The sequence below is a fragment of the Telmatherina bonti genome (assembly GCF_933228915.1).
Source record: "Telmatherina bonti genome assembly, chromosome: 15".
Lineage (NCBI taxonomy): Eukaryota > Metazoa > Chordata > Actinopteri > Atheriniformes > Telmatherinidae > Telmatherina > Telmatherina bonti.
The window spans coordinates 38,821,053-38,843,712 of record NC_136613.1 but is presented as its reverse complement, the minus strand read 5'-3'; the positions used below and the strand labels follow the sequence as shown (position 1 = coordinate 38,843,712).

The 22,660-nt window shown below is 56.1% G+C and overlaps 1 protein-coding gene across 2 annotated transcripts in view; it reads left to right on the top strand.

The window, feature by feature from the left end:
• Nucleotides 1-22,660, top strand: part of ubxn4 (UBX domain protein 4) — a 131,031-nt gene that overhangs the window by 9,246 nt on the left and 99,125 nt on the right. For both annotated transcript variants that reach the window (XM_079253733.1, XM_079253732.1), the window contains exon 2: nucleotides 301-403. In XM_079253733.1, coding sequence (XP_079109859.1) covers nucleotides 301-403 — 103 coding nt within the window. The remainder of the gene's footprint in view (nucleotides 1-300; nucleotides 404-22,660) is intronic.

The following is a 22,660-nucleotide window of genomic DNA, read 5'->3' as shown; positions in this document are numbered from 1 at the left end:
CTGGATGTCATGTTGTGTGTCTGTGACTGGATGTCATGTTGTGTGTCTGTGACTGGATGTCATGTTGTGTGTCTGTGACTGGATGTCATGTTGTGTGTCTGTGACTGGATGTCATGTTGTGTGTCTGACTGAATGTCATGTTGTGTGTCTGACTGGATGTCATGTTGTGTGTCTGACTGAATGTCATGTTGTGTGTCTGACTGGATGTCATGTTGTGTGTCTGTGACTGGATGTCATGTTGTGTGTCTGACTGAATGTCATGTTGTGTGTCTGACTGGATGTCATGTTGTGTGTCTGCAGGGGAGGATGACCAGTCCACACAGCTGATGTCCAGCTGGGAGGATGCCAGAGTCTCAGAGGCAGCACACAGGTGTTGTGTGGCCATTAAAGTTGATGCTAACAGGTACTGATTTCTACTGAGGAGCCTTCCATCTGTTTGCAGTTCAAATATATTTCAACAGCCGTTGTGTTGAAGCTCTGGTGATGAGTGAGTCAGTTTCCGCCAGTCACCACCAGTTTCTGCCAGTTTCTGCCAGTTTCCGCCAGTTGCAGTCAGTTTCCGCCAGTCACCACCAGTTTCTGCCAGTTTCCACCAGTTGCAGTCAGTTTCCGCCAGTCACCACCAGTTTCTGCCAGTTTCCGCCAGTCACCACCAGTTTCCGCCAGTCACCACCAGTTTCCGCCAGTTTCCGCCAGTCACCACCAGTTTCCGCCAGTTTCCGCCAGTCACCACCAGTTTCTGCCAGTTTCCGCCAGTCACCACCAGTTTCTGCCAGTTTCCGCCAGTCACCACCAGTTTCTGCCAGTTTCCGCCAGTTTCCGCCAGTCACCACCAGTTTCTGCCAGTTTCCGCCAGTCACCACCAGTTTCCGCCAGTTTCCGCCAGTCACCACCAGTTTCTGCCAGTTTCCGCTTGTCACCACCAGTTTCTGCCAGTTTCCGCCAGTCACCACCAGTTTCTGCCAGTTTCCGCCAGTTTCCGCCAGTCACCACCAGTTTCTGCCAGTTTCTGTTTCTGCCAGTTTCCGCCAGTCACCACCAGTTTCTGCCAGTTTCCGCCAGTCACCACCAGTTTCTGCCAGTTTCCGCCAGTCACCACCAGTTTCTGCCAGTTTCTGCCAGTTTCCGCCAGTCACCACCAGTTTCTGCCAGTTTCCGCCAGTCACCACCAGTTTCTGCCAGTTTCCGCCAGTCACCACCAGTTTCTGCCAGTTTCCGCCAGTCACCACCAGTTTCTGCCAGTTTCCGCTTGTCACCACCAGTTTCTGCCAGTTTCCGCCAGTCACCACCAGTTTCTGCCAGTTTCCGCCAGTCACCACCAGTTTCTGCCAGTTTCCGCCAGTCACCACCAGTTTCTGCCAGTTTCCGCCAGTCACCACCAGTTTCTGCCAGTTTCCGCCAGTCACCACCAGTTTCTGCCAGTTTCCGCTTGTCACCACCAGTTTCTGCCAGTTTCCGCCAGTCACCACCAGTTTCTGCCAGTTTCCGCCAGTCTCCACCAGTTTCTGCCAGTTTCCGCCAGTCACCACCAGTTTCTGCCAGTTTCCGCCAGTCACCACCAGTTTCTGCCAGTTTCCGCCAGTTTCCGCCAGTCACCACCAGTTTCTGCCAGTTTCCGCCAGTTTCCGCCAGTCACCACCAGTTTCTGCCAGTTTCCGCTTGTCACCACCAGTTTCTGCCAGTTTCCGCCAGTCACCACCAGTTTCTGCCAGTTTCCGCCAGTCTCCACCAGTTTCTGCCAGTTTCCGCCAGTCACCACCAGTTTCTGCCAGTTTCCGCCAGTCACCACCAGTTTCTGCCAGTTTCCGCCAGTCACCACCAGTTTCTGCCAGTTTCCGCCAGTCACCACCAGTTTCTGCCAGTTTCCGCCAGTTTCCGCCAGTCACCACCAGTTTCTGCCAGTTTCCGCCAGTTTCCGCCAGTCACCACCAGTTTCTGCCAGTTTCCGCTTGTCACCACCAGTTTCTGCCAGTCTCCGCCAGTTTTTGCCAGTCACCGCCAGTCACCGCCAGTCACCGCCAGTCACCGCCAGTCACCGCCAGTCACTGCCAGTTTCTGCCAGTGTCCGCCAGTTTCCGCCAGTTGCCGCCACTTTCTGCCAGTTTCTGTTTCTGCCAGTTTCCGCCAGTCACCACCAGTTTCTGCCAGTTTCCGCCAGTCACCACCAGTTTCTGCCAGTTTCCGCCAGTTTCCGCCAGACACCACCAGTTTCTGCCAGTTTCTGCCAGTTTCCGCCAGTTGCAGTCAGTTTCCGCCAGTCACCACCAGTTTCTGCCAGTTTCCACCAGTTGCAGTCAGTTTCCGCCAGTCACCACCAGTTTCTGCCAGTTTCCGCCAGTCACCACCAGTTTCCGCCAGTCACCACCAGTTTCCGCCAGTTTCCGCCAGTCACCACCAGTTTCCGCCAGTTTCCGCCAGTCACCACCAGTTTCTGCCAGTTTCCGCCAGTCACCACCAGTTTCTGCCAGTTTCCGCCAGTCACCACCAGTTTCTGCCAGTTTCCGCCAGTTTCCGCCAGTCACCACCAGTTTCTGCCAGTTTCCGCCAGTCACCACCAGTTTCCGCCAGTTTCCGCCAGTCACCACCAGTTTCTGCCAGTTTCCGCTTGTCACCACCAGTTTCTGCCAGTTTCCGCCAGTCACCACCAGTTTCTGCCAGTTTCCGCCAGTTTCCGCCAGTCACCACCAGTTTCTGCCAGTTTCTGTTTCTGCCAGTTTCCGCCAGTCACCACCAGTTTCTGCCAGTTTCCGCCAGTCACCACCAGTTTCTGCCAGTTTCCGCCAGTCACCACCAGTTTCTGCCAGTTTCTGCCAGTTTCCGCCAGTCACCACCAGTTTCTGCCAGTTTCCGCCAGTCACCACCAGTTTCTGCCAGTTTCCGCCAGTCACCACCAGTTTCTGCCAGTTTCCGCCAGTCACCACCAGTTTCTGCCAGTTTCCGCTTGTCACCACCAGTTTCTGCCAGTTTCCGCCAGTCACCACCAGTTTCTGCCAGTTTCCGCCAGTCACCACCAGTTTCTGCCAGTTTCCGCCAGTCACCACCAGTTTCTGCCAGTTTCCGCCAGTCACCACCAGTTTCTGCCAGTTTCCGCCAGTCACCACCAGTTTCTGCCAGTTTCCGCTTGTCACCACCAGTTTCTGCCAGTTTCCGCCAGTCACCACCAGTTTCTGCCAGTTTCCGCCAGTCTCCACCAGTTTCTGCCAGTTTCCGCCAGTCACCACCAGTTTCTGCCAGTTTCCGCCAGTCACCACCAGTTTCTGCCAGTTTCCGCCAGTTTCCGCCAGTCACCACCAGTTTCTGCCAGTTTCCGCCAGTTTCCGCCAGTCACCACCAGTTTCTGCCAGTTTCCGCTTGTCACCACCAGTTTCTGCCAGTTTCCGCCAGTCACCACCAGTTTCTGCCAGTTTCCGCCAGTCTCCACCAGTTTCTGCCAGTTTCCGCCAGTCACCACCAGTTTCTGCCAGTTTCCGCCAGTCACCACCAGTTTCTGCCAGTTTCCGCCAGTCACCACCAGTTTCTGCCAGTTTCCGCCAGTCACCACCAGTTTCTGCCAGTTTCCGCCAGTTTCCGCCAGTCACCACCAGTTTCTGCCAGTTTCCGCCAGTTTCCGCCAGTCACCACCAGTTTCTGCCAGTTTCCGCTTGTCACCACCAGTTTCTGCCAGTCTCCGCCAGTTTTTGCCAGTCACCGCCAGTCACCGCCAGTCACCGCCAGTCACCGCCAGTCACCGCCAGTCACCGCCAGTCACCGCCAGTCACTGCCAGTTTCTGCCAGTGTCCGCCAGTTTCCGCCAGTTGCCGCCACTTTCTGCCAGTTTCTGTTTCTGCCAGTTTCCGCCAGTCACCACCAGTTTCTGCCAGTTTCCGCCAGTCACCACCAGTTTCTGCCAGTTTCCGCCAGTTTCCGCCAGACACCACCAGTTTCTGCCAGTTTCTGCCAGTTTCTGCCAGTTTCCGCCAGTTTCCGCCAGTTTCCGCCAGTTTCCGCCAGTCACCACCAGTTTCCGCCAGTTTCCGCCAGTCACCGCCAGTTTCTGCCAGTTTCCGCCAGTCACCACCAGTTTCTGCCAGTTTCTGCCAGTTTCCGCCAGTTTCTGCTCCTGCCAGTTTTTGCCAGTTGCCGCCAGTTGCAGTCAGTTTCCACCAGTCACCACCAGTTTCTGCCAGTTTCCGCCAGTTTCTGCCAGTTTCCGCCAGTCACCACCAGTTTCTGCCAGTTTCCGCCAGTCACCACCAGTTTCTGCCAGTTTCCGCCAGTTTCCGCCAGTCACCACCAGTTCCTGCCAGTTTCCGCCATTCCCCACCAGTTTCTGCCAGTTTCCGCCAGTCACCACCAGTTTCTGCCAGTTTCCGCCAGTCACCACCAGTTTCTGCCAGTTTCTGCCAGTTTCCGCCAGTCACCACCAGTTTCTGCCAGTTTCCGCCAGTCACCACCAGTTTCTGCCAGTTTCCGCCAGTCACCACCAGTTTCTGCCAGTTTCCGCCAGTCACCACCAGTTTCTGCCAGTTTCCGCCAGTCACCACCAGTTTCTGCCAGTTTCTACCAGTTTCCGCCAGTCACCACCAGTTTCTGCCAGTTTCCGCCAGTCACCACCAGTTTCTGCCAGTTTCCGCCAGTCACCACCAGTTTCTGCCAGTTTCCGCCAGTCACCACCAGTTTCTGCCAGTTTCCGCCAGTCACCACCAGTTTCTGCCAGTTTCCGCCAGTCACCACCAGTTTCTGCCAGTTGCCACAAGTCACCACCAGTTTCTGCCAGTTGCCACCAGTCACCACCAGTTTCTGCCAGTTTCCGCCAGTCACCACCAGTTTCTGCCAGTTTCCGCCAGTTTCCGCCAGTCACCACCAGTTTCTGCCAGTTTCCGCCAGACACCACCAGTTTCTGCCAGTTTCTGCCAGTTGCCACCAGTCACCACCAGTTTCTGCCAGTTTCCGCCAGTCACCACCAGTTTCTGCCAGTTTCCGCCAGACACCACCAGTTTCTGCCAGTTTCTGCCAGTTTCCGCCAGTCACCACCAGTTTCCTCCAGTTTCTGCCAGTTTCTGCCAGTTTCTGCCAGTTTCTGCCAGTTTCTGCCAGTTTCCGCCAGTTTCTGCCAGTTTCCGCCAGTTTCCGCCAGTCACCACCAGTTTCTGCCAGTTTCCGCCAGTTTCCGCCAGTCACCACCAGTTTCTGCCAGTTTCCGCCAGTCACCGCCAGTTTCCGCCAGTTTCTGCCAGTTTCTGCCAGTTTCCGCCAGTCACCACCAGTTTCTGCCAGTTTCCGCCAGTCACCACCAGTTTCTGCCAGTTTCCGCCAGTCTCCACCAGTTTCTGCCAGTTTCCGCCAGTCTCCACCAGTTTCTGCCAGCTTCCGCCAGTTTCCGCCAGTCACCACCAGTTTCTGCCAGTTTCCGCCAGTTTCCGCTTGTCACCACCAGTTTCTGCCAGTTTCCGCCAGTCTCCACCAGTTTCTGCCAGTTTCCGCCAGTCACCACCAGTTTCTGCCAGTTTCCGCCAGTTGCAGTCAGTTTCCGCCAGTCACCACCAGTTTCTGCCAGTTTCTGCCAGTTTCTGCCAGTTTCCGCCAGTCACCACCAGTTTCTGCCAGTTTCCTCCAGTCACCACCAGTTTCTGCCAGTTTCCGCCAGTCACCACCAGTTTCTGCCAGTTTCCGCCAGTTGCAGTCAGTTTCCGCCAGTCACCACCAGTTTCTGCCAGTTTCTGCCAGTTTCTGCCAGTTTCTGCCAGTTTCCGCCAGTTTCCGCCAGTTTCCGCCAGTTTCCGCCAGTTTCTGCCAGTTTCCGCCAGTTTCCGCCAGTCACCACCAGTTTCTGCCAGTTTCTGCCAGTTTCCGCCAGTTGCAGTCAGTTTCCGCCAGTCACCACCAGTTTCTGCCAGTTTCTGCCAGTTTCTGCCAGTTTCCGCCAGTCACCACCAGTTTCTGCCAGTTTCCTCCAGTCACCACCAGTTTCTGCCAGTTTCCGCCAGTCACCACCAGTTTCTGCCAGTTTCCGCCAGTTGCAGTCAGTTTCCGCCAGTCACCACCAGTTTCTGCCAGTTTCTGCCAGTTTCTGCCAGTTTCTGCCAGTTTCCGCCAGTTTCCGCCAGTTTCCGCCAGTTTCCGCCAGTTTCCGCCAGTTTCCGCCAGTTTCTGCCAGTTTCTGCCAGTTTCCGCCAGTCACCACCAGTTTCTGCCAGTTTCTGCCAGTTTCTGCCAGTTTCCGCCAGTTTCCGCCAGTTTCTGCCAGTTTCCGCCAGTTGCAGTCAGTTTCCGCTAGTCACCACCAGTTTCTGCCAGTTTCTGCCAGTTTCCGCCAGTTTCTGCCAGTTTCCGCCAGTTGCAGTCAGTCACCGCCAGTCACCGCCAGTCACCGCCAGTCACCGCCAGTCACCGCCAGTCACTGCCAGTCACCGCCAGTCACTGCCAGTCACTGCCAGTCACCGCCAGTCACTGCCAGTTTCTGCCAGTCTCCGCCAGTTTCCGCCAGTTGCCGCCACTTTCTGCCAGTTTGTTTCTGCCAGTTTCCGCCAGTCACCACCAGTTTCTGCCAGTTTCCGCCAGTCACCACCAGTTTCTGCCAGTTTCCGCCAGTTTCCGCCAGACACCACCAGTTTCTGCCAGTTTCTGCCAGTTTCTGCCAGTTTCTGCCAGTTTCCGCCAGTTTCCGCCAGTTTCCGCCAGTTTCCGCCAGTCACCACCAGTTTCCGCCAGTTTCCGCCAGTCACCGCCAGTTTCTGCCAGTTTCCGCCAGTCACCACCAGTTTCTGCCAGTTTCTGCCAGTTTCCGCCAGTTTCTGCTCCTGCCAGTTTTTGCCAGTTGCCGCCAGTTGCAGTCAGTTTCCACCAGTCACCACCAGTTTCTGCCAGTTTCCGCCAGTTTCTGCCAGTTTCCGCCAGTCACCACCAGTTTCTGCCAGTTTCCGCCAGTCACCACCAGTTTCTGCCAGTTTCCGCCAGTTTCCGCCAGTCACCACCAGTTCCTGCCAGTTTCCGCCATTCCCCACCAGTTTCTGCCAGTTTCCGCCAGTCACCACCAGTTTCTGCCAGTTTCCGCCAGTCACCACCAGTTTCTGCCAGTTTCTGCCAGTTTCCGCCAGTCACCACCAGTTTCTGCCAGTTTCTGCCAGTTTCTGCCAGTCACCACCAGTTTCTGCCAGTTTCCGCCAGTCACCACCAGTTTCTGCCAGTTTCCGCCAGTCACCACCAGTTTCTGCCAGTTTCCGCCAGTCACCACCAGTTTCTGCCAGTTTCCGCCAGTCACCACCAGTTTCTGCCAGTTTCTACCAGTTTCCGCCAGTCACCACCAGTTTCTGCCAGTTTCCGCCAGTCACCACCAGTTTCTGCCAGTTTCCGCCAGTCACCACCAGTTTCTGCCAGTTTCCGCCAGTCACCACCAGTTTCTGCCAGTTTCCGCCAGTCACCACCAGTTTCTGCCAGTTTCCGCCAGTCACCACCAGTTTCTGCCAGTTGCCACAAGTCACCACCAGTTTCTGCCAGTTTCCGCCAGTCACCACCAGTTTCTGCCAGTTTCCGCCAGTCACCACCAGTTTCTGCCAGTTTCCGCCAGTTTCCGCCAGTCACCACCAGTTTCTGCCAGTTTCCGCCAGACACCACCAGTTTCTGCCAGTTTCTGCCAGTTGCCACCAGTCACCACCAGTTTCTGCCAGTTTCCGCCAGTCACCACCAGTTTCTGCCAGTTTCCGCCAGACACCACCAGTTTCTGCCAGTTTCTGCCAGTTTCCGCCAGTCACCACCAGTTTCCTCCAGTTTCTGCCAGTTTCTGCCAGTTTCTGCCAGTTTCTGCCAGTTTCCGCCAGTTTCCGCCAGTCACCACCAGTTTCTGCCAGTTTCCGCCAGTTTCCTCCAGTCACCACCAGTTTCTGCCAGTTTCCGCCAGTCACCACCAGTTTCTGCCAGTTTCTGCCAGTTTCCGCCAGTCACCACCAGTTTCTGCCAGTTTCCGCCAGTCACCGCCAGTTTCCGCCAGTTTCTGCCAGTTTCCGCCAGTCACCACCAGTTTCTGCCAGTTTCCGCCAGTCACCACCAGTTTCTGCCAGTTTCCGCCAGTCACCACCAGTTTCTGCCAGTTTCCGCCAGTCACCACCAGTTTCTGCCAGTTTCCGCCAGTCACCACCAGTTTCCGCCAGTCACCACCAGTTTCTGCCAGTTTCCGCCAGTCACCACCAGTTTCTGCCAGTCACCACCAGTTTCTGCCAGTCACCACCAGTTTCTGCCAGTTTCCGCCAGTCACCACCAGTTTCTGCCAGTGTCCGCCAGTCACCACCAGTTTCTGCCAGTTTCCGCCAGTTTCCGCCAGTCACCACCAGTTTCTGCCAGTTTCTGCCAGTTTCTGCCAGTTTCCTCCAGTTTCTGCCAGTTTCCTCCAGTTTCTGCCAGTTTCCGCCAGTTTCTGCCAGTTTCCGCCAGTTGCAGTCAGTTTCCGCTAGTCTCCACCAGTTTCTGCCAGTTTCCGCCAGTCACCACCGTTTTCTGCCAGTTTCCGCCAATCACCGCCAGTCACCGCCAGTTTCTGCCAGTTTCTGCCAGTTTCTGCCAGTTTCTGCCAGTTTCCGCCAGTTTCCACCAGTTTCCGCCAGTTTCCGCCAGTTTCCGCCAGTTTCTGCCAGTTTCTGTTTCTGCCCGTTTCCGCCAGTTGCAGTCAGTTTCCGCCAGTCACCACCAGTTTCTGCCAGTTTCTGCCAGTTTCTGCCAGTTTCCGCCAGTTTCCGCCAGTCACCACCAGTTTCTGCCAGTTTCCGCCAGTCACCACCAGTTTCTGCCAGTTTCTTCCAGTTTCCGCCAGTCACCACCAGTTTCTGCCAGTTTCCGCCAGTCACCGCCAGTTTCCGCCAGTTTCTGCCAGTTTCCGCCAGTCACCACCAGTTTCTGCCAGTTTCCGCCAGTCACCACCAGTTTCTGCCAGTTTCCGCCAGTCACCACCAGTTTCCGCCAGTCACCACCAGTTTCTGCCAGTCTCCGCCAGTCACCACCAGTTTCTTCCAGTCACCACCAGTTTCTGCCAGTCACCACCAGTTTCTGCCAGTCACCACCAGTTTCTGCCAGTTTCCGCCAGTCACCACCAGTTTCTGCCAGTGTCCGCCAGTCACCACCAGTTTCTGCCAGTTTCCGCCAGTTTCCGCCAGTCACCACCAGTTTCTGCCAGTTTCTGCCAGTTTCTGCCAGTTTCCTCCAGTTTCTGCCAGTTTCCGCCAGTTTCTGCCAGTTTCCGCCAGTTGCAGTCAGTTTCCGCTAGTCACCACCAGTTTCTGCCAGTTTCCGCCAGTCACCACCAGTTTCTGCCAGTTTCCGCCAATCACCGCCAGTCACCGCCAGTCACCGCCAGTTTCTGCCAGTTTCCGCCAGTTTCCGCCAGTTTCCGCCAGTTTCCACCAGTTTCCGCCAGTTTCCGCCAGTTTCCGCCAGTTTCCGCCAGTTTCTGCCAGTTTCTGCCAGTTTCTGTTTCTGCCAGTTTCCGCCAGTTGCAGTCAGTTTCCGCCAGTCACCACCAGTTTCTGCCAGTTTCCGCCAGTCACCACCAGTTTCTGCCAGTTTCCGCCAGTTTCTGCCAGACACCACCAGTTTCTGCCAGTTTCCGCCAGTTTCCGCCAGTTTCCGCCAGTCACCACCAGTTTCCGCCAGTTTCCGCCAGCCACAGCCAGTTTCCGCCAGTTTCCGCCAGTCACCACCAGTTTCTGCCAGTTTCCGCCAGTCACCACCAGTTTCTGCCAGTTTCCGCCAGTCACCACCAGTTTCTGCCAGTTTCTGCTAGTTTCCGCCAGTTTCTGCTCCTGCCAGTTTTTGCCAGTTGCCGCCAGTTGCAGTCAGTTTCCGCCAGTCACCACCAGTTTCTGCCAGTTTCCACCAGTCACCACCAGTTTCTGCCAGTTTCCGCCAGTTTCTGCCAGTTTCCGCCAGCTTCTGCCAGTTTCCGCCAGCTTCTGCCAGTTTCCGCCAGTCACCACCAGTTTCTGCCAGTTTCCGCCAGTCACCACCAGTTTGTGCCAGTTTCCGCCAGTCACCACCAGTTCCTGCCAGTTTCCGCCATTCCCCACCAGTTTCTGCCAGTTTTTGCCAGTCACCACCAGTTTCTGCCAGTCACCACCAGTTTCTGCCAGTTTCCGCCAGTCACCACCAGTTTCTGCCAGTTTCCACCAGTCACCACCAGTTTCTGCCAGTTACCGCCAGTCACCACCAGTTTCCGCCAGTCTCCGCCAGTCTCCGCCAGTCACCACCAGTTTCCGCCAGTTTCCGCCAGTTTCCGCCAGTCACCACCAGTTTCTGCCAGTTTCCGCCAGTCACCACCAGTTTCTGCCAGTTTCCGCCAGTTTCTGCTCCTGCCAGTTTTTGCCAGTCACCACCAGTTTCTGCCAGTTTCCGCCAGACACCACCAGTTTCTGCCAGTTTCTGCCAGTTTCCGCCAGTCACCACCAGTTTCCTCCAGTTTCTGCCAGTTTCTGCCAGTTTCTGCCAGTTTCTGCCAGTTTCCGCCAGTTTCTGCCAGTCACCACCAGTTTCTGCCAGTTTCCGCCAGTTTCCGCCAGTCACCACCAGTTTCTGCCAGTTTCCGCCAGTCACCACCAGTTTCTGCCAGTTTCTGCCAGTTTCCGCCAGTCACCACCAGTTTCCGCCAGTTTCTGCCAGTTTCCGCCAGTCACCACCAGTTTCTGCCAGTTTCCGCCAGTCACCACCAGTTTCTGCCAGTTTCCGCCAGTCACCACCAGTTTCTGCCAGTTTCCGCCAGTCACCACCAGTTTCTGCCAGTCACCACCAGTTTCTGCCAGTCACCACCAGTTTCTGCCAGTTTCCGCCAGTCACCACCAGTTTCTGCCAGTGTCCGCCAGTCACCACCAGTTTCTGCCAGTTTCCGCCAGTTTCCGCCAGTCACCACCAGTTTCTGCCAGTTTCTGCCAGTTTCTCCCAGTTTCCTCCAGTTTCTGCCAGTTTCCGCCAGTTTCTGCCAGTTTCCGCCAGTTGCAGTCAGTTTCCGCTAGTCACCACCAGTTTCTGCCAGTTTCCGCCAGTCACCACCAGTTTCTGCCAGTTTCCGCCAATCACCGCCAGTCACCGCCAGTTTCTGCCAGTTTCTGCCAGTTTCTGCCAGTTTCCGCCAGTTTCCGCCAGTTTCCGCCAGTTTCCGCCAGTTTCCGCCAGTTTCCGCCAGTTTCCGCCAGTTTCTGCCACTTTCTGCCAGTTTCTGTTTCTGCCAGTTTCCGCCAGTTGCAGTCAGTTTCCGCCAGTCACCACCAGTTTCTGCCAGTTTCCGCCAGTCACCACCAGTTTCTGCCAGTTTCCGCCAGTTTCTGCCAGACACCACCAGTTTCTGCCAGTTTCCGCCAGTTTCCGCCAGTTTCCGCCAGTCACCACCAGTCACCACCAGTTTCCGCCAGTTTCCGCCAGTCACAGCCAGTTTCCGCCAGTTTCTGCCAGTTTCCGCCAGTCACCACCAGTTTCTGCCAGTTTCCGCCAGTCACCACCAGTTTCTGCCAGTTTCCGCCAGTTTCCGCCAGTTTCTGCTCCTGCCAGTTTTTGCCAGTTGCCGTCAGTTGCAGTCAGTTTCCGCCAGTCACCACCAGTTTCTGCCAGTTTCCACCAGTCACCACCAGTTTCTGCCAGTTTCCGCCAGTTTCTGCCAGTTTCCGCCAGCTTCTGCCAGTTTCCGCCAGTCACCACCAGTTTCTGCCAGTTTCCGCCAGTCACCACCAGTTTGTGCCAGTTTCCGCCAGTCACCACCAGTTCCTGCCAGTTTCCGCCATTCCCCACCAGTTTCTGCCAGTTTCCGCCAGTCACCACCAGTTTCTGCCAGTTTCTGCCAGTCACCACCAGTTTCCGCCAGTCACCACCAGTTTCTGCCAGTTTCCGCCAGTCACCACCAGTTTCTGCCAGTTTCCGCCAGTCACCACCAGTTTCCGCCAGTTTCCGCCAGTCTCCGCCAGTCACCACCAGTTTCCGCCAGTTTCCGCCAGTTTCCGCCAGTCACCACCAGTTTCTGCCAGTTTCCGCCAGTCACCACCAGTTTCTGCCAGTTTCCGCCAGTTTCTGCTCCTGCCAGTTTTTGCCAGTTGCCGCCAGTTGCACTCAGTTTCCGCCAGTCACCACCAGTTTCTGCCAGTTTCCGCCAGTTTCTGCCAGTTTCCGCCAGTCACCACCAGTTTCTGCCAGTTTCCGCCAGTCACCACCAGTTTCTGCCAGTTTCCGCCAGTTTCCGCCAGTCACCACCAGTTCCTGCCAGTTTCCGCCATTCCCCACCAGTTTCTGCCAGTTTCCGCCAGTCACCACCAGTTTCTGCCAGTTTCCGCCAGTCACCACCAGTTTCTGCCAGTTTCTGCCAGTTTCCGCCAGTCACCACCAGTTTCTGCCAGTTTCCGCCAGTCACCACCAGTTTCTGCCAGTTTCCGCCAGTCACCACCAGTTTCTGCCAGTTTCCGCCAGTCACCACCAGTTTCTGCCAGTTTCTACCAGTTTCCGCCAGTCACCACCAGTTTCCGCCAGTCACCACCAGTTTCTGCCAGTTTTCGCCAGTCACCACCAGTTTCTGCCAGTTTCCGCCAATCACCGCCAGTCACCGCCAGTTTCTGCCAGTTTCTGCCAGTTTCTGCCAGTTTCCGCCAGTTTCTGCCAGTCACCACCAGTTTCTGCCAGTTTCCGCCAGTTTCCGCCAGTCACCACCAGTTTCTGCCAGTTTCCGCCAGACACCACCAGTTTCTGCCAGTTGCCACCAGTCACCACCAGTTTCTGCCAGTTTCCGCCAGACACCACCAGTTTCTGCCAGTTTCTGCCAGTTTCCGCCAGTCACCACCAGTTTCCTCCAGTTTCCTCCAGTTTCTGCCAGTTTCTGCCAGTTTCTGCCAGTTTCCGCCAGTTTCCGCCAGGTTCCGCCAGTTTCCGCCAGTTTCCGCCAGTCACCACCAGTTTCCGCCAGTTTCGGCCAGTTTCCGCCAGCTTCTGCCAGTTTCCGCCAGTCACCACCAGTTTCTGCCAGTTTACGCCAGTCACCACCAGTTTGTGCCAGTTTCCGCCAGTCACCACCAGTTCCTGCCAGTTTCCGCCATTCCCCACCAGTTTCTGCCAGTTTCCGCCAGTCACCACCAGTTTCTGCCAGTTTCCGCCAGTCACCACCAGTTTCTGCCAGTTTCTGCCAGTTTCCGCCAGTCACCACCAGTTTCTGCCAGTTTCTGCCAGTTTCCGCCAGTCACCACCAGTTTCTGCCAGTCACCACCAGTTTCTGCCAGTTTCCGCCAGTTTCCGCCAGTCACCACCAGTTTCTGCCAGTTTCCGCCAGACACCACCAGTTTCTGCCAGTTGCCACCAGTCACCACCAGTTTCTGCCAGTTTCCGCCAGACACCACCAGTTTCTGCCAGTTTCTGCCAGTTTCCGCCAGTCACCACCAGTTTCCTCCAGTTTCCTCCAGTTTCTGCCAGTTTCTGCCAGTTTCTGCCAGTTTCTGCCAGTTTCCGCCAGTTTCCGCCAGTTTCCGCCAGGTTCCGCCAGTTTCCGCCAGTTTCCGCCAGTCACCACCAGTTTCCGCCAGTTTCGGCCAGTTTCCGCCAGCTTCTGCCAGTTTCCGCCAGTCACCACCAGTTTCTGCCAGTTTACGCCAGTCACCACCAGTTTGTGCCAGTTTCCGCCAGTCACCACCAGTTCCTGCCAGTTTCCGCCATTCCCCACCAGTTTCTGCCAGTTTCCGCCAGTCACCACCAGTTTCTGCCAGTTTCCGCCAGTCACCACCAGTTTCTGCCAGTTTCTGCCAGTTTCCGCCAGTCACCACCAGTTTCTGCCAGTTTCTGCCAGTTTCCGCCAGTCACCACCAGTTTCTGCCAGTTTCCGCCAGTCACCACCAGTTTCCGCCAGTTTCCGCCAGTCTCCGCCAGTCACCACCAGTTTCCGCCAGTTTCCGCCAGTCACCACCAGTTTTTGCCAGTTGCCGCCAGTTGCAGTCAGTTTCCGCCAGTCACCACCAGTTTCTGCCAGTTTCCGCCAGTTTCTGCCAGTTTCCGCCAGTTTCCGCCAGTCACCACCAGTTTCTGCCAGTTTCCGCCAGTCACCACCAGTTTCTGCCAGTTTCCGCCAGTTTCCGCCAGTCACCACCAGTTCCTGCCAGTTTCCGCCATTCCCCACCAGTTTCTGCCAGTTTCCGCCAGTCACCACCAGTTTCTGCCAGTTTCCGCCAGTCACCACCAGTTTCTGCCAGTTTCTGCCAGTTTCCGCCAGTCACCACCAGTTTCTGCCAGTTTCCGCCAGTCACCACCAGTTTCTGCCAGTTTCCGCCAGTCACCACCAGTTTCTGCCAGTTTCTGCCAGTCACCACCAGTTTCTGCCAGTTTCCGCCAGTCACCACCAGTTTCTGCCAGTTTCTACCAGTTTCCGCCAGTCACCACCAGTTTCTGCCAGTTTCCGCCAGTCACCACCAGTTTCTGCCAGTTTCCGCCAGTCACCACCAGTTTCTGCCAGTTTCCGCCAGTCACCACCAGTGTCTGCCAGTTTCCGCCAGTCACCACCAGTTTCTGCCAGTTTCCGCCAGTCACCACCAGTTTCTGCCAGTTTCCGCCAGTCACCACCAGTTTCCTCCAGTTGCCACCAGTCACCACCAGTTTCTGCCAGTTGCCACCAGTCACCACCAGTTTCTGCCAGTTTCCGCCAGTCACCACCAGTTTCTGCCAGTTTCCGCCAGTTTCCGCCAGTCACCACCAGTTTCTGCCAGTTTCCGCCAGACACCACCAGTTTCTGCCAGTTTCTGCCAGTTGCCACCAGTCACCACCAGTTTCTGCCAGTTTCCGCCAGTTTCTGCCAGTCACCACCAGTTTCTGCCAGTTTCCGCCAGACACCACCAGTTTCTGCCAGTTTCTGCCAGTTTCCGCCAGTCACCACCAGTTTCCTCCAGTTTCTGCCAGTTTCTGCCAGTTTCTGCCAGTTTCCGCCAGTTTCTGCCAGTTTCCGCCAGTCACCACCAGTTTCTGCCAGTTTCCGCCAGTCACCACCAGTTTCTGCCAGTTTCCGCCAGTCACCACCAGTTTCCGCCAGTTTCTGCCAGTTTCCGCCAGTCACCACCAGTTTCTGCCAGTTTCCGCCAGTCACCACCAGTTTCCGCCAGTCACCACCAGTTTCCGCCAGTCACCACCAGTTTCTGCCAGTTTCCGCCAGTCACCACCAGTTTCTGCCAGTTTCCGCCAGTCACCACCAGTTTCCGCCAGTTTCCGCCAGTCACCACCAGTTTCTGCCAGTTTCCGCCAGTCACCACCAGTTTCCGCCAGTCACCACCAGTTTCTGCCAGTCACCACCAGTTTCTGCCAGTCACCACCAGTTTCTGCCAGTTTCTGCCAGTCACCACCAGTTTCTGCCAGTTTCTGCCAGTTTCCGCCAGTCACCACCAGTTTCTGCCAGTTTCTGCCAGTTTCCGCCAGTCACCACCAGTTTCTGCCAGTTTCCGCCAGTCACCACCAGTTTCTGCCAGTTTCCGCCAGTCACCACCAGTTTCTGCCAGTTTCTGCCAGTTTCCGCCAGTCACCACCAGTTTCTGCCAGTTTCTGCCAGTTTCCGCCAGTCACCACCAGTTTCTGCCAGTTTCCGCCAGTCACCACCAGTTTCCGCCAGTTTCCGCCAGTCTCCGCCAGTCACCACCAGTTTCCGCCAGTTTCCGCCAGTCTCCGCCAGTCACCACCAGTTTCCGCCAGTTTCCGCCAGTCACCACCAGTTTTTGCCAGTTGCCGCCAGTTGCAGTCAGTTTCCGCCAGTCACCACCAGTTTCTTCCAGTTTCCGCCAGTTTCTGCCAGTTTCCGCCAGTTTCCGCCAGTCACCACCAGTTTCTGCCAGTTTCCGCCAGTCACCACCAGTTTCTGCCAGTTTCCGCCAGTTTCCGCCAGTCACCACCAGTTCCTGCCAGTTTCCGCCATTCCCCACCAGTTTCTGCCAGTTTCTGCCAGTCACCACCAGTTTCTGCCAGTTTCCGCCAGTCACCACCAGTTTCTGCCAGTTTCTGCCAGTTTCCGCCAGTCACCACCAGTTTCTGCCAGTTTCCGCCAGTCACCACCAGTTTCTGCCAGTTTCCGCCAGTCACCACCAGTTTCTGCCAGTTTCCGCCAGTCACCACCAGTTTCTGCCAGTTTCCGCCAGTCACCACCAGTTTCTGCCAGTTTCTACCAGTTTCCGCCAGTCACCACCAGTTTCTGCCAGTTTCCGCCAGTCACCACCAGTTTCTGCCAGTTTCCGCCAGTCACCACCAGTTTCTGCCAGTTTCCGCCAGTCACCACCAGTGTCTGCCAGTTTCCGCCAGTCACCACCAGTTTCTGCCAGTTTCCGCCAGTCACCACCAGTTTCTGCCAGTTTCCGGCAGTCACCACCAGTTTCTGCCAGTTTCCGCCAGTCACCACCAGTTTCTGCCAGTTGCCACCAGTCACCACCAGTTTCTGCCAGTTGCCACCAGTCACCACCAGTTTCTGCCAGTTTCCGCCAGTCACCACCAGTTTCTGCCAGTTTCCGCCAGTTTCCGCCAGTCACCACCAGTTTCTGCCAGTTTCCGCCAGACACCACCAGTTTCTGCCAGTTTCTGCCAGTTGCCACCAGTCACCACCAGTTTCTGCCAGTTTCCGCCAGTTTCTGCCAGTCACCACCAGTTTCTGCCAGTTTCCGCCAGACACCACCAGTTTCTGCCAGTTTCTGCCAGTTTCCGCCAGTCACCACCAGTTTCCTCCAGTTTCTGCCAGTTTCTGCCAGTTTCTGCCAGTTTCCGCCAGTTTCTGCCAGTTTCCGCCAGTCACCACCAGTTTCTGCCAGTTTCCGCCAGTCACCACCAGTTTCTGCCAGTTTCTGCCAGTTTCCGCCAGTCACCACCAGTTTCCGCCAGTTTCTGCCAGTTTCCGCCAGTCACCACCAGTTTCTGCCAGTTTCCGCCAGTCACCACCAGTTTCTGCCAGTTTCTGCCAGTTTCCGCCAGTCACCACCAGTTTCTGCCAGTTTCCGCCAGTCACCACCAGTTTCCGCCAGTCACCACCAGTTTCTGCCAGTCACCACCAGTTTCTGCCAGTCACCACCAGTTTCTGCCAGTTTCTGCCAGTCACCACCAGTTTCTGCCAGTGTCCGCCAGTCACCACCAGTTTCTGCCAGTTTCTGCCAGTTTCCGCCAGTTTCCGCCAGTCACCACCAGTTTCTGCCAGTTTCTGCCAGTTTCTGCCAGTTTCTGCCAGTTTCTGCCAGTTTCTGCCAGTTTCCGCCAGTTTCTGCCAGTTTCCGCCAGTTTCTGCCAGTTTCCGCCAGTTGCAGTCAGTTTCCGCTAGTCACCACCAGTTTCTGCCAGTTTTCGCCAGTCACCACCAGTTTCTGCCACTTTCCGCCAATCACCGCCAGTCACCGCCAGTTTCTGCCAGTTTCTGCCAGTTTCTGCCAGTTTCTGCCAGTTTCTGCCAGTTTCCGCCAGTTTCTGCCAGTCACCACCAGTTTCTGCCAGTTTCCGCCAGTTTCCGCCAGTCACCACCAGTTTCTGCCAGTTTCCGCCAGTCACCACCAGTTTCTGCCAGTTTCTGCCAGTTTCCGCCAGTCACCACCAGTTTCCGCCAGTTTCTGCCAGTTTCCGCCAGTCACCACCAGTTTCTGCCAGTTTCCGCCAGTCACCACCAGTTTCTGCCAGTTTCCGCCAGTCACCACCAGTTTCTGCCAGTTTCCGCCAGTCACCACCAGTTTCTGCCAGTCACCACCAGTTTCTGCCAGTCACCACCAGTTTCTGCCAGTTTCTGCCAGTTTCCGCCAGTTTCTGCCAGTTTCCGCCAGTTTCCGCCAGTCACCACCAGTTTCTGCCAGTTTCCGCCAGTCACCACCAGTTTCTGCCAGTTTCTGCCAGTTTCCGCCAGTCACCACCAGTTTCCGCCAGTTTCTGCCAGTTTCCGCCAGTCACCACCAGTTTCTGCCAGTTTCCGCCAGTCACCACCAGTTTCTGCCAGTTTCTGCCAGTTTCCGCCAGTCACCACCAGTTTCTGCCAGTTTCCGCCAGTCACCACCAGTTTCCGCCAGTCACCACCAGTTTCTGCCAGTCACCACCAGTTTCTGCCAGTCACCACCAGTTTCTGCCAGTCACCACCAGTTTCTGCCAGTTTCTGCCAGTCACCACCAGTTTCTGCCAGTGTCCGCCAGTCACCGCCAGTTTCTGCCAGTTTCCGCCAGTTTCCGCCAGTCACCACCAGTTTCTGCCAGTTTCTGCCAGTTTCTGCCAGTTTCTGCCAGTTTCCGCCAGTTTCCGCCAGTTTCTGCCAGTTTCCGCCAGTTTCTGCCAGTTTCCGCCAGTTGCAGTCAGTTTCCGCTAGTCACCACCAGTTTCTGCCAGTTTCCGCCAGTCACCACCAGTTTCCGCCAGTTTCCGCCAGTCTCCGCCAGTCTCCGCCAGTCACCACCAGTTTCCGCCAGTTTCCGCCAGTCACCACCAGTTTTTGCCAGTTGCCGCCAGTTGCAGTCAGTTTCCGCCAGTCACCACCAGTTTCTGCCAGTTTCCGCCAGTTTCTGCCAGTTTCCGCCAGTTTCCGCCAGTCACCACCAGTTTCTGCCAGTTTCCGCCAGTCACCACCAGTTTCTGCCAGTTTCCGCCAGTTTCCGCCAGTCACCACCAGTTCCTGCCAGTTTCCGCCATTCCCCACCAGTTTCTGCCAGTTTCCGCCAGTCACCACCAGTTTCTGCCAGTTTCCGCCAGTCACCACCAGTTTCTGCCAGTTTCTGCCAGTTTCCGCCAGTCACCACCAGTTTCTGCCAGTTTCCGCCAGTCACCACCAGTTTCTGCCAGTTTCCGCCAGTCACCACCAGTTTCTGCCAGTTTCCGCCAGTCACCACCAGTTTCTGCCAGTTTCCGCCAGTCACCACCAGTTTCTGCCAGTTTCTACCAGTTTCCGCCAGTCACCACCAGTTTCTGCCAGTTTCCGCCAGTCACCACCAGTTTCTGCCAGTTTCCGCCAGTCACCACCAGTTTCTGCCAGTTTCCGCCAGTCACCACCAGTGTCTGCCAGTTTCCGCCAGTCACCACCAGTTTCTGCCAGTTTCCGCCAGTCACCACCAGTTTCTGCCAGTTTCCGGCAGTCACCACCAGTTTCTGCCAGTTTCCGCCAGTCACCACCAGTTTCTGCCAGTTGCCACCAGTCACCACCAGTTTCTGCCAGTTGCCACCAGTCACCACCAGTTTCTGCCAGTTTCCGCCAGTCACCACCAGTTTCTGCCAGTTTCCGCCAGTTTCCGCCAGTCACCACCAGTTTCTGCCAGTTTCCGCCAGACACCACCAGTTTCTGCCAGTTTCTGCCAGTTGCCACCAGTCACCACCAGTTTCTGCCAGTTTCCGCCAGTTTCTGCCAGTCACCACCAGTTTCTGCCAGTTTCCGCCAGACACCACCAGTTTCTGCCAGTTTCTGCCAGTTTCCGCCAGTCACCACCAGTTTCCTCCAGTTTCTGCCAGTTTCTGCCAGTTTCTGCCAGTTTCCGCCAGTTTCTGCCAGTTTCCGCCAGTCACCACCAGTTTCTGCCAGTTTCCGCCAGTCACCACCAGTTTCTGCCAGTTTCTGCCAGTTTCCGCCAGTCACCACCAGTTTCCGCCAGTTTCTGCCAGTTTCCGCCAGTCACCACCAGTTTCTGCCAGTTTCCGCCAGTCACCACCAGTTTCTGCCAGTTTCCGCCAGTCACCACCAGTTTCTGCCAGTTTCCGCCAGTCACCACCAGTTTCCGCCAGTCACCACCAGTTTCTGCCAGTCACCACCAGTTTCTGCCAGTCACCACCAGTTTCTGCCAGTTTCTGCCAGTCACCACCAGTTTCTGCCAGTGTCCGCCAGTCACCACCAGTTTCTGCCAGTTTCTGCCAGTTTCCGCCAGTTTCCGCCAGTCACCACCAGTTTCTGCCAGTTTCTGCCAGTTTCTGCCAGTTTCTGCCAGTTTCCGCCAGTTTCCGCCAGTTTCTGCCAGTTTCCGCCAGTTTCTGCCAGTTTCCGCCAGTTGCAGTCAGTTTCCGCTAGCCACCACCAGTTTCTGCCAGTTTTCGCCAGTCACCACCAGTTTCTGCCACTTTCCGCCAATCACCGCCAGTCACCGCCAGTTTCTGCCAGTTTCTGCCAGTTTCTGCCAGTTTCTGCCAGTTTCCGCCAGTTTCTGCCAGTCACCACCAGTTTCTGCCAGTTTCCGCCAGTTTCCGCCAGTCACCACCAGTTTCTGCCAGTTTCCGCCAGTCACCACCAGTTTCTGCCAGTTTCTGCCAGTTTCCGCCAGTCACCACCAGTTTCCGCCAGTTTCTGCCAGTTTCCGCCAGTCACCACCAGTTTCTGCCAGTTTCCGCCAGTCACCAGCAGTTTCTGCCAGTTTCCGCCAGTCACCACCAGTTTCTGCCAGTTTCCGCCAGTCACCACCAGTTTCTGCCAGTCACCACCAGTTTCTGCCAGTTTCCGCCAGTCACCACCAGTTTCCTCCAGTTTCCTCCAGTTTCTGCCAGTTTCTGCCAGTTTCTGCCAGTTTCCGCCAGTTTCTGCCAGTTTCCGCCAGTTTCCGCCAGTCACCACCAGTTTCTGCCAGTTTGCGCCAGTCACCACCAGTTTCTGCCAGTTTCTGCCAGTTTCCGCCAGTCACCACCAGTTTCCGCCAGTTTCTGCCAGTTTCCGCCAGTCACCACCAGTTTCTGCCAGTTTCCGCCAGTCACCACCAGTTTCTGCCAGTTTCTGCCAGTTTCCGCCAGTCACCACCAGTTTCTGCCAGTTTCCGCCAGTCACCACCAGTTTCCGCCAGTCACCACCAGTTTCTGCCAGTCACCACCAGTTTCTGCCAGTCACCACCAGTTTCTGCCAGTTTCTGCCAGTCACCACCAGTTTCTGCCAGTGTCCGCCAGTCACCACCAGTTTCTGCCAGTTTCTGCCAGTTTCCGCCAGTTTCCGCCAGTCACCACCAGTTTCTGCCAGTTTCTGCCAGTTTCTGCCAGTTTCTGCCAGTTTCTGCCAGTTTCCGCCAGTTTCCGCCAGTTTCTGCCAGTTTCTGCCAGTTTCCGCCAGTTGCAGTCAGTTTCCGCTAGTCACCACCAGTTTCTGCCAGTTTTCGCCAGTCACCACCAGTTTCTGCCAGTTTCCGCCAATCACCGCCAGTCACCGCCAGTTTCTGCCAGTTTCTGCCAGTTTCTGCCAGTTTCTGCCAGTTTCTGCCAGTTTCTGCCAGTTTCCGCCAGTTTCTGCCAGTCACCACCAGTTTCTGCCAGTTTCCGCCAGTTTCCGCCAGTCACCACCAGTTTCTGCCAGTTTCCGCCAGTCACCACCAGTTTCTGCCAGTTTCTGCCAGTTTCCGCCAGTCACCACCAGTTTCCGCCAGTTTCTGCCAGTTTCCGCCAGTCACCACCAGTTTCTGCCAGTTTCCGCCAGTCACCACCAGTTTCTGCCAGTTTCCGCCAGTCACCACCAGTTTCTGCCAGTTTCCGCCAGTCACCACCAGTTTCTGCCAGTCACCACCAGTTTCTGCCAGTCACCACCAGTTTCTGCCAGTCACCACCAGTTTCTGCCAGTCACCACCAGTTTCTGCCAGTCACCACCAGTTTCTGCCAGTTTCCGCCAGTCACCACCAGTTTCTGCCAGTGTCCGCCAGTCACCACCAGTTTCTGCCAGTGTCCGCCAGTCACCACCAGTTTCTGCCAGTTTCCGCCAGTTTCCGCCAGTCACCACCAGTTTCTGCCAGTTTTGCCAGTTTCTCCCAGTTTCCTCCAGTTTCTGCCAGTTTCCGCCAGTTTCTGCCAGTTTCCGCCAGTTGCAGTCAGTTTCCGCTAGTCACCACCAGTTTCTGCCAGTTTCCGCCAGTCACCACCAGTTTCTGCCAGTTTCCGCCAATCACCGCCAGTCACCGCCAGTCACCGCCAGTTTCTGCCAGTTTCTGCCAGTTTCTGCCAGTTTCTGCCAGTTTCTGCCAGTTTCCACCAGTTTCCGCCAGTTTCCACCAGTTTCCACCAGTTTCCGCCAGTTTCCGCCAGTTTCCGCCAGTTTCCGCCAGTTTCCGCCAGTTTCTGCCAGTTTCTGCCAGTTTCTACCAGTTTCTGTTTCTGCCAGTTTCCGCCAGTTGCAGTCAGTTTCCGCCAGTCACCACCAGTTTCTGCCAGTTTCCGCCAGTCACCACCAGTTTCTGCCAGTTTCCGCCAGTTTCTGCCAGACACCACCAGTTTCTGCCAGTTTCCGCCAGTTTCCGCCAGTTTCCGCCAGTCACCACCAGTTTCCGCCAGTTTCCGCCAGTCACAGCCAGTTTCCGCCAGTTTCCGCCAGTCACCACCAGTTTCTGCCAGTTTCCGCCAGTCACCACCAGTTTCTGCCAGTTTCCGCCAGTCACCACCAGTTTCTGCCAGTTTCCGCCAGTCACCACCAGTTTCTGCCAGTTTCTGCTAGTTTCCGCCAGTCTCTGCTCCTGCCAGTTTTTGCCAGTTGCCGCCAGTCACCACCAGTTTCCACCAGTCACCACCAGTTTCTGCCAGTTTCCGCCAGTTTCTGCCAGTTTCTGCCAGTTTCCGCCAGCTTCTGCCAGTTTCCGCCAGTCACCACCAGTTTCTGCCAGTTTCCGCCAGTCACCACCAGTTTGTGCCAGTTTCCGCCAGTCACCACCAGTTCCTGCCAGTTTCCGCCATTCCCCACCAGTTTCTGCCAGTTTCCGCCAGTCACCACCAGTTTCTGCCAGTTTCTGCCAGTCACCACCAGTTTCCGCCAGTCACCACCAGT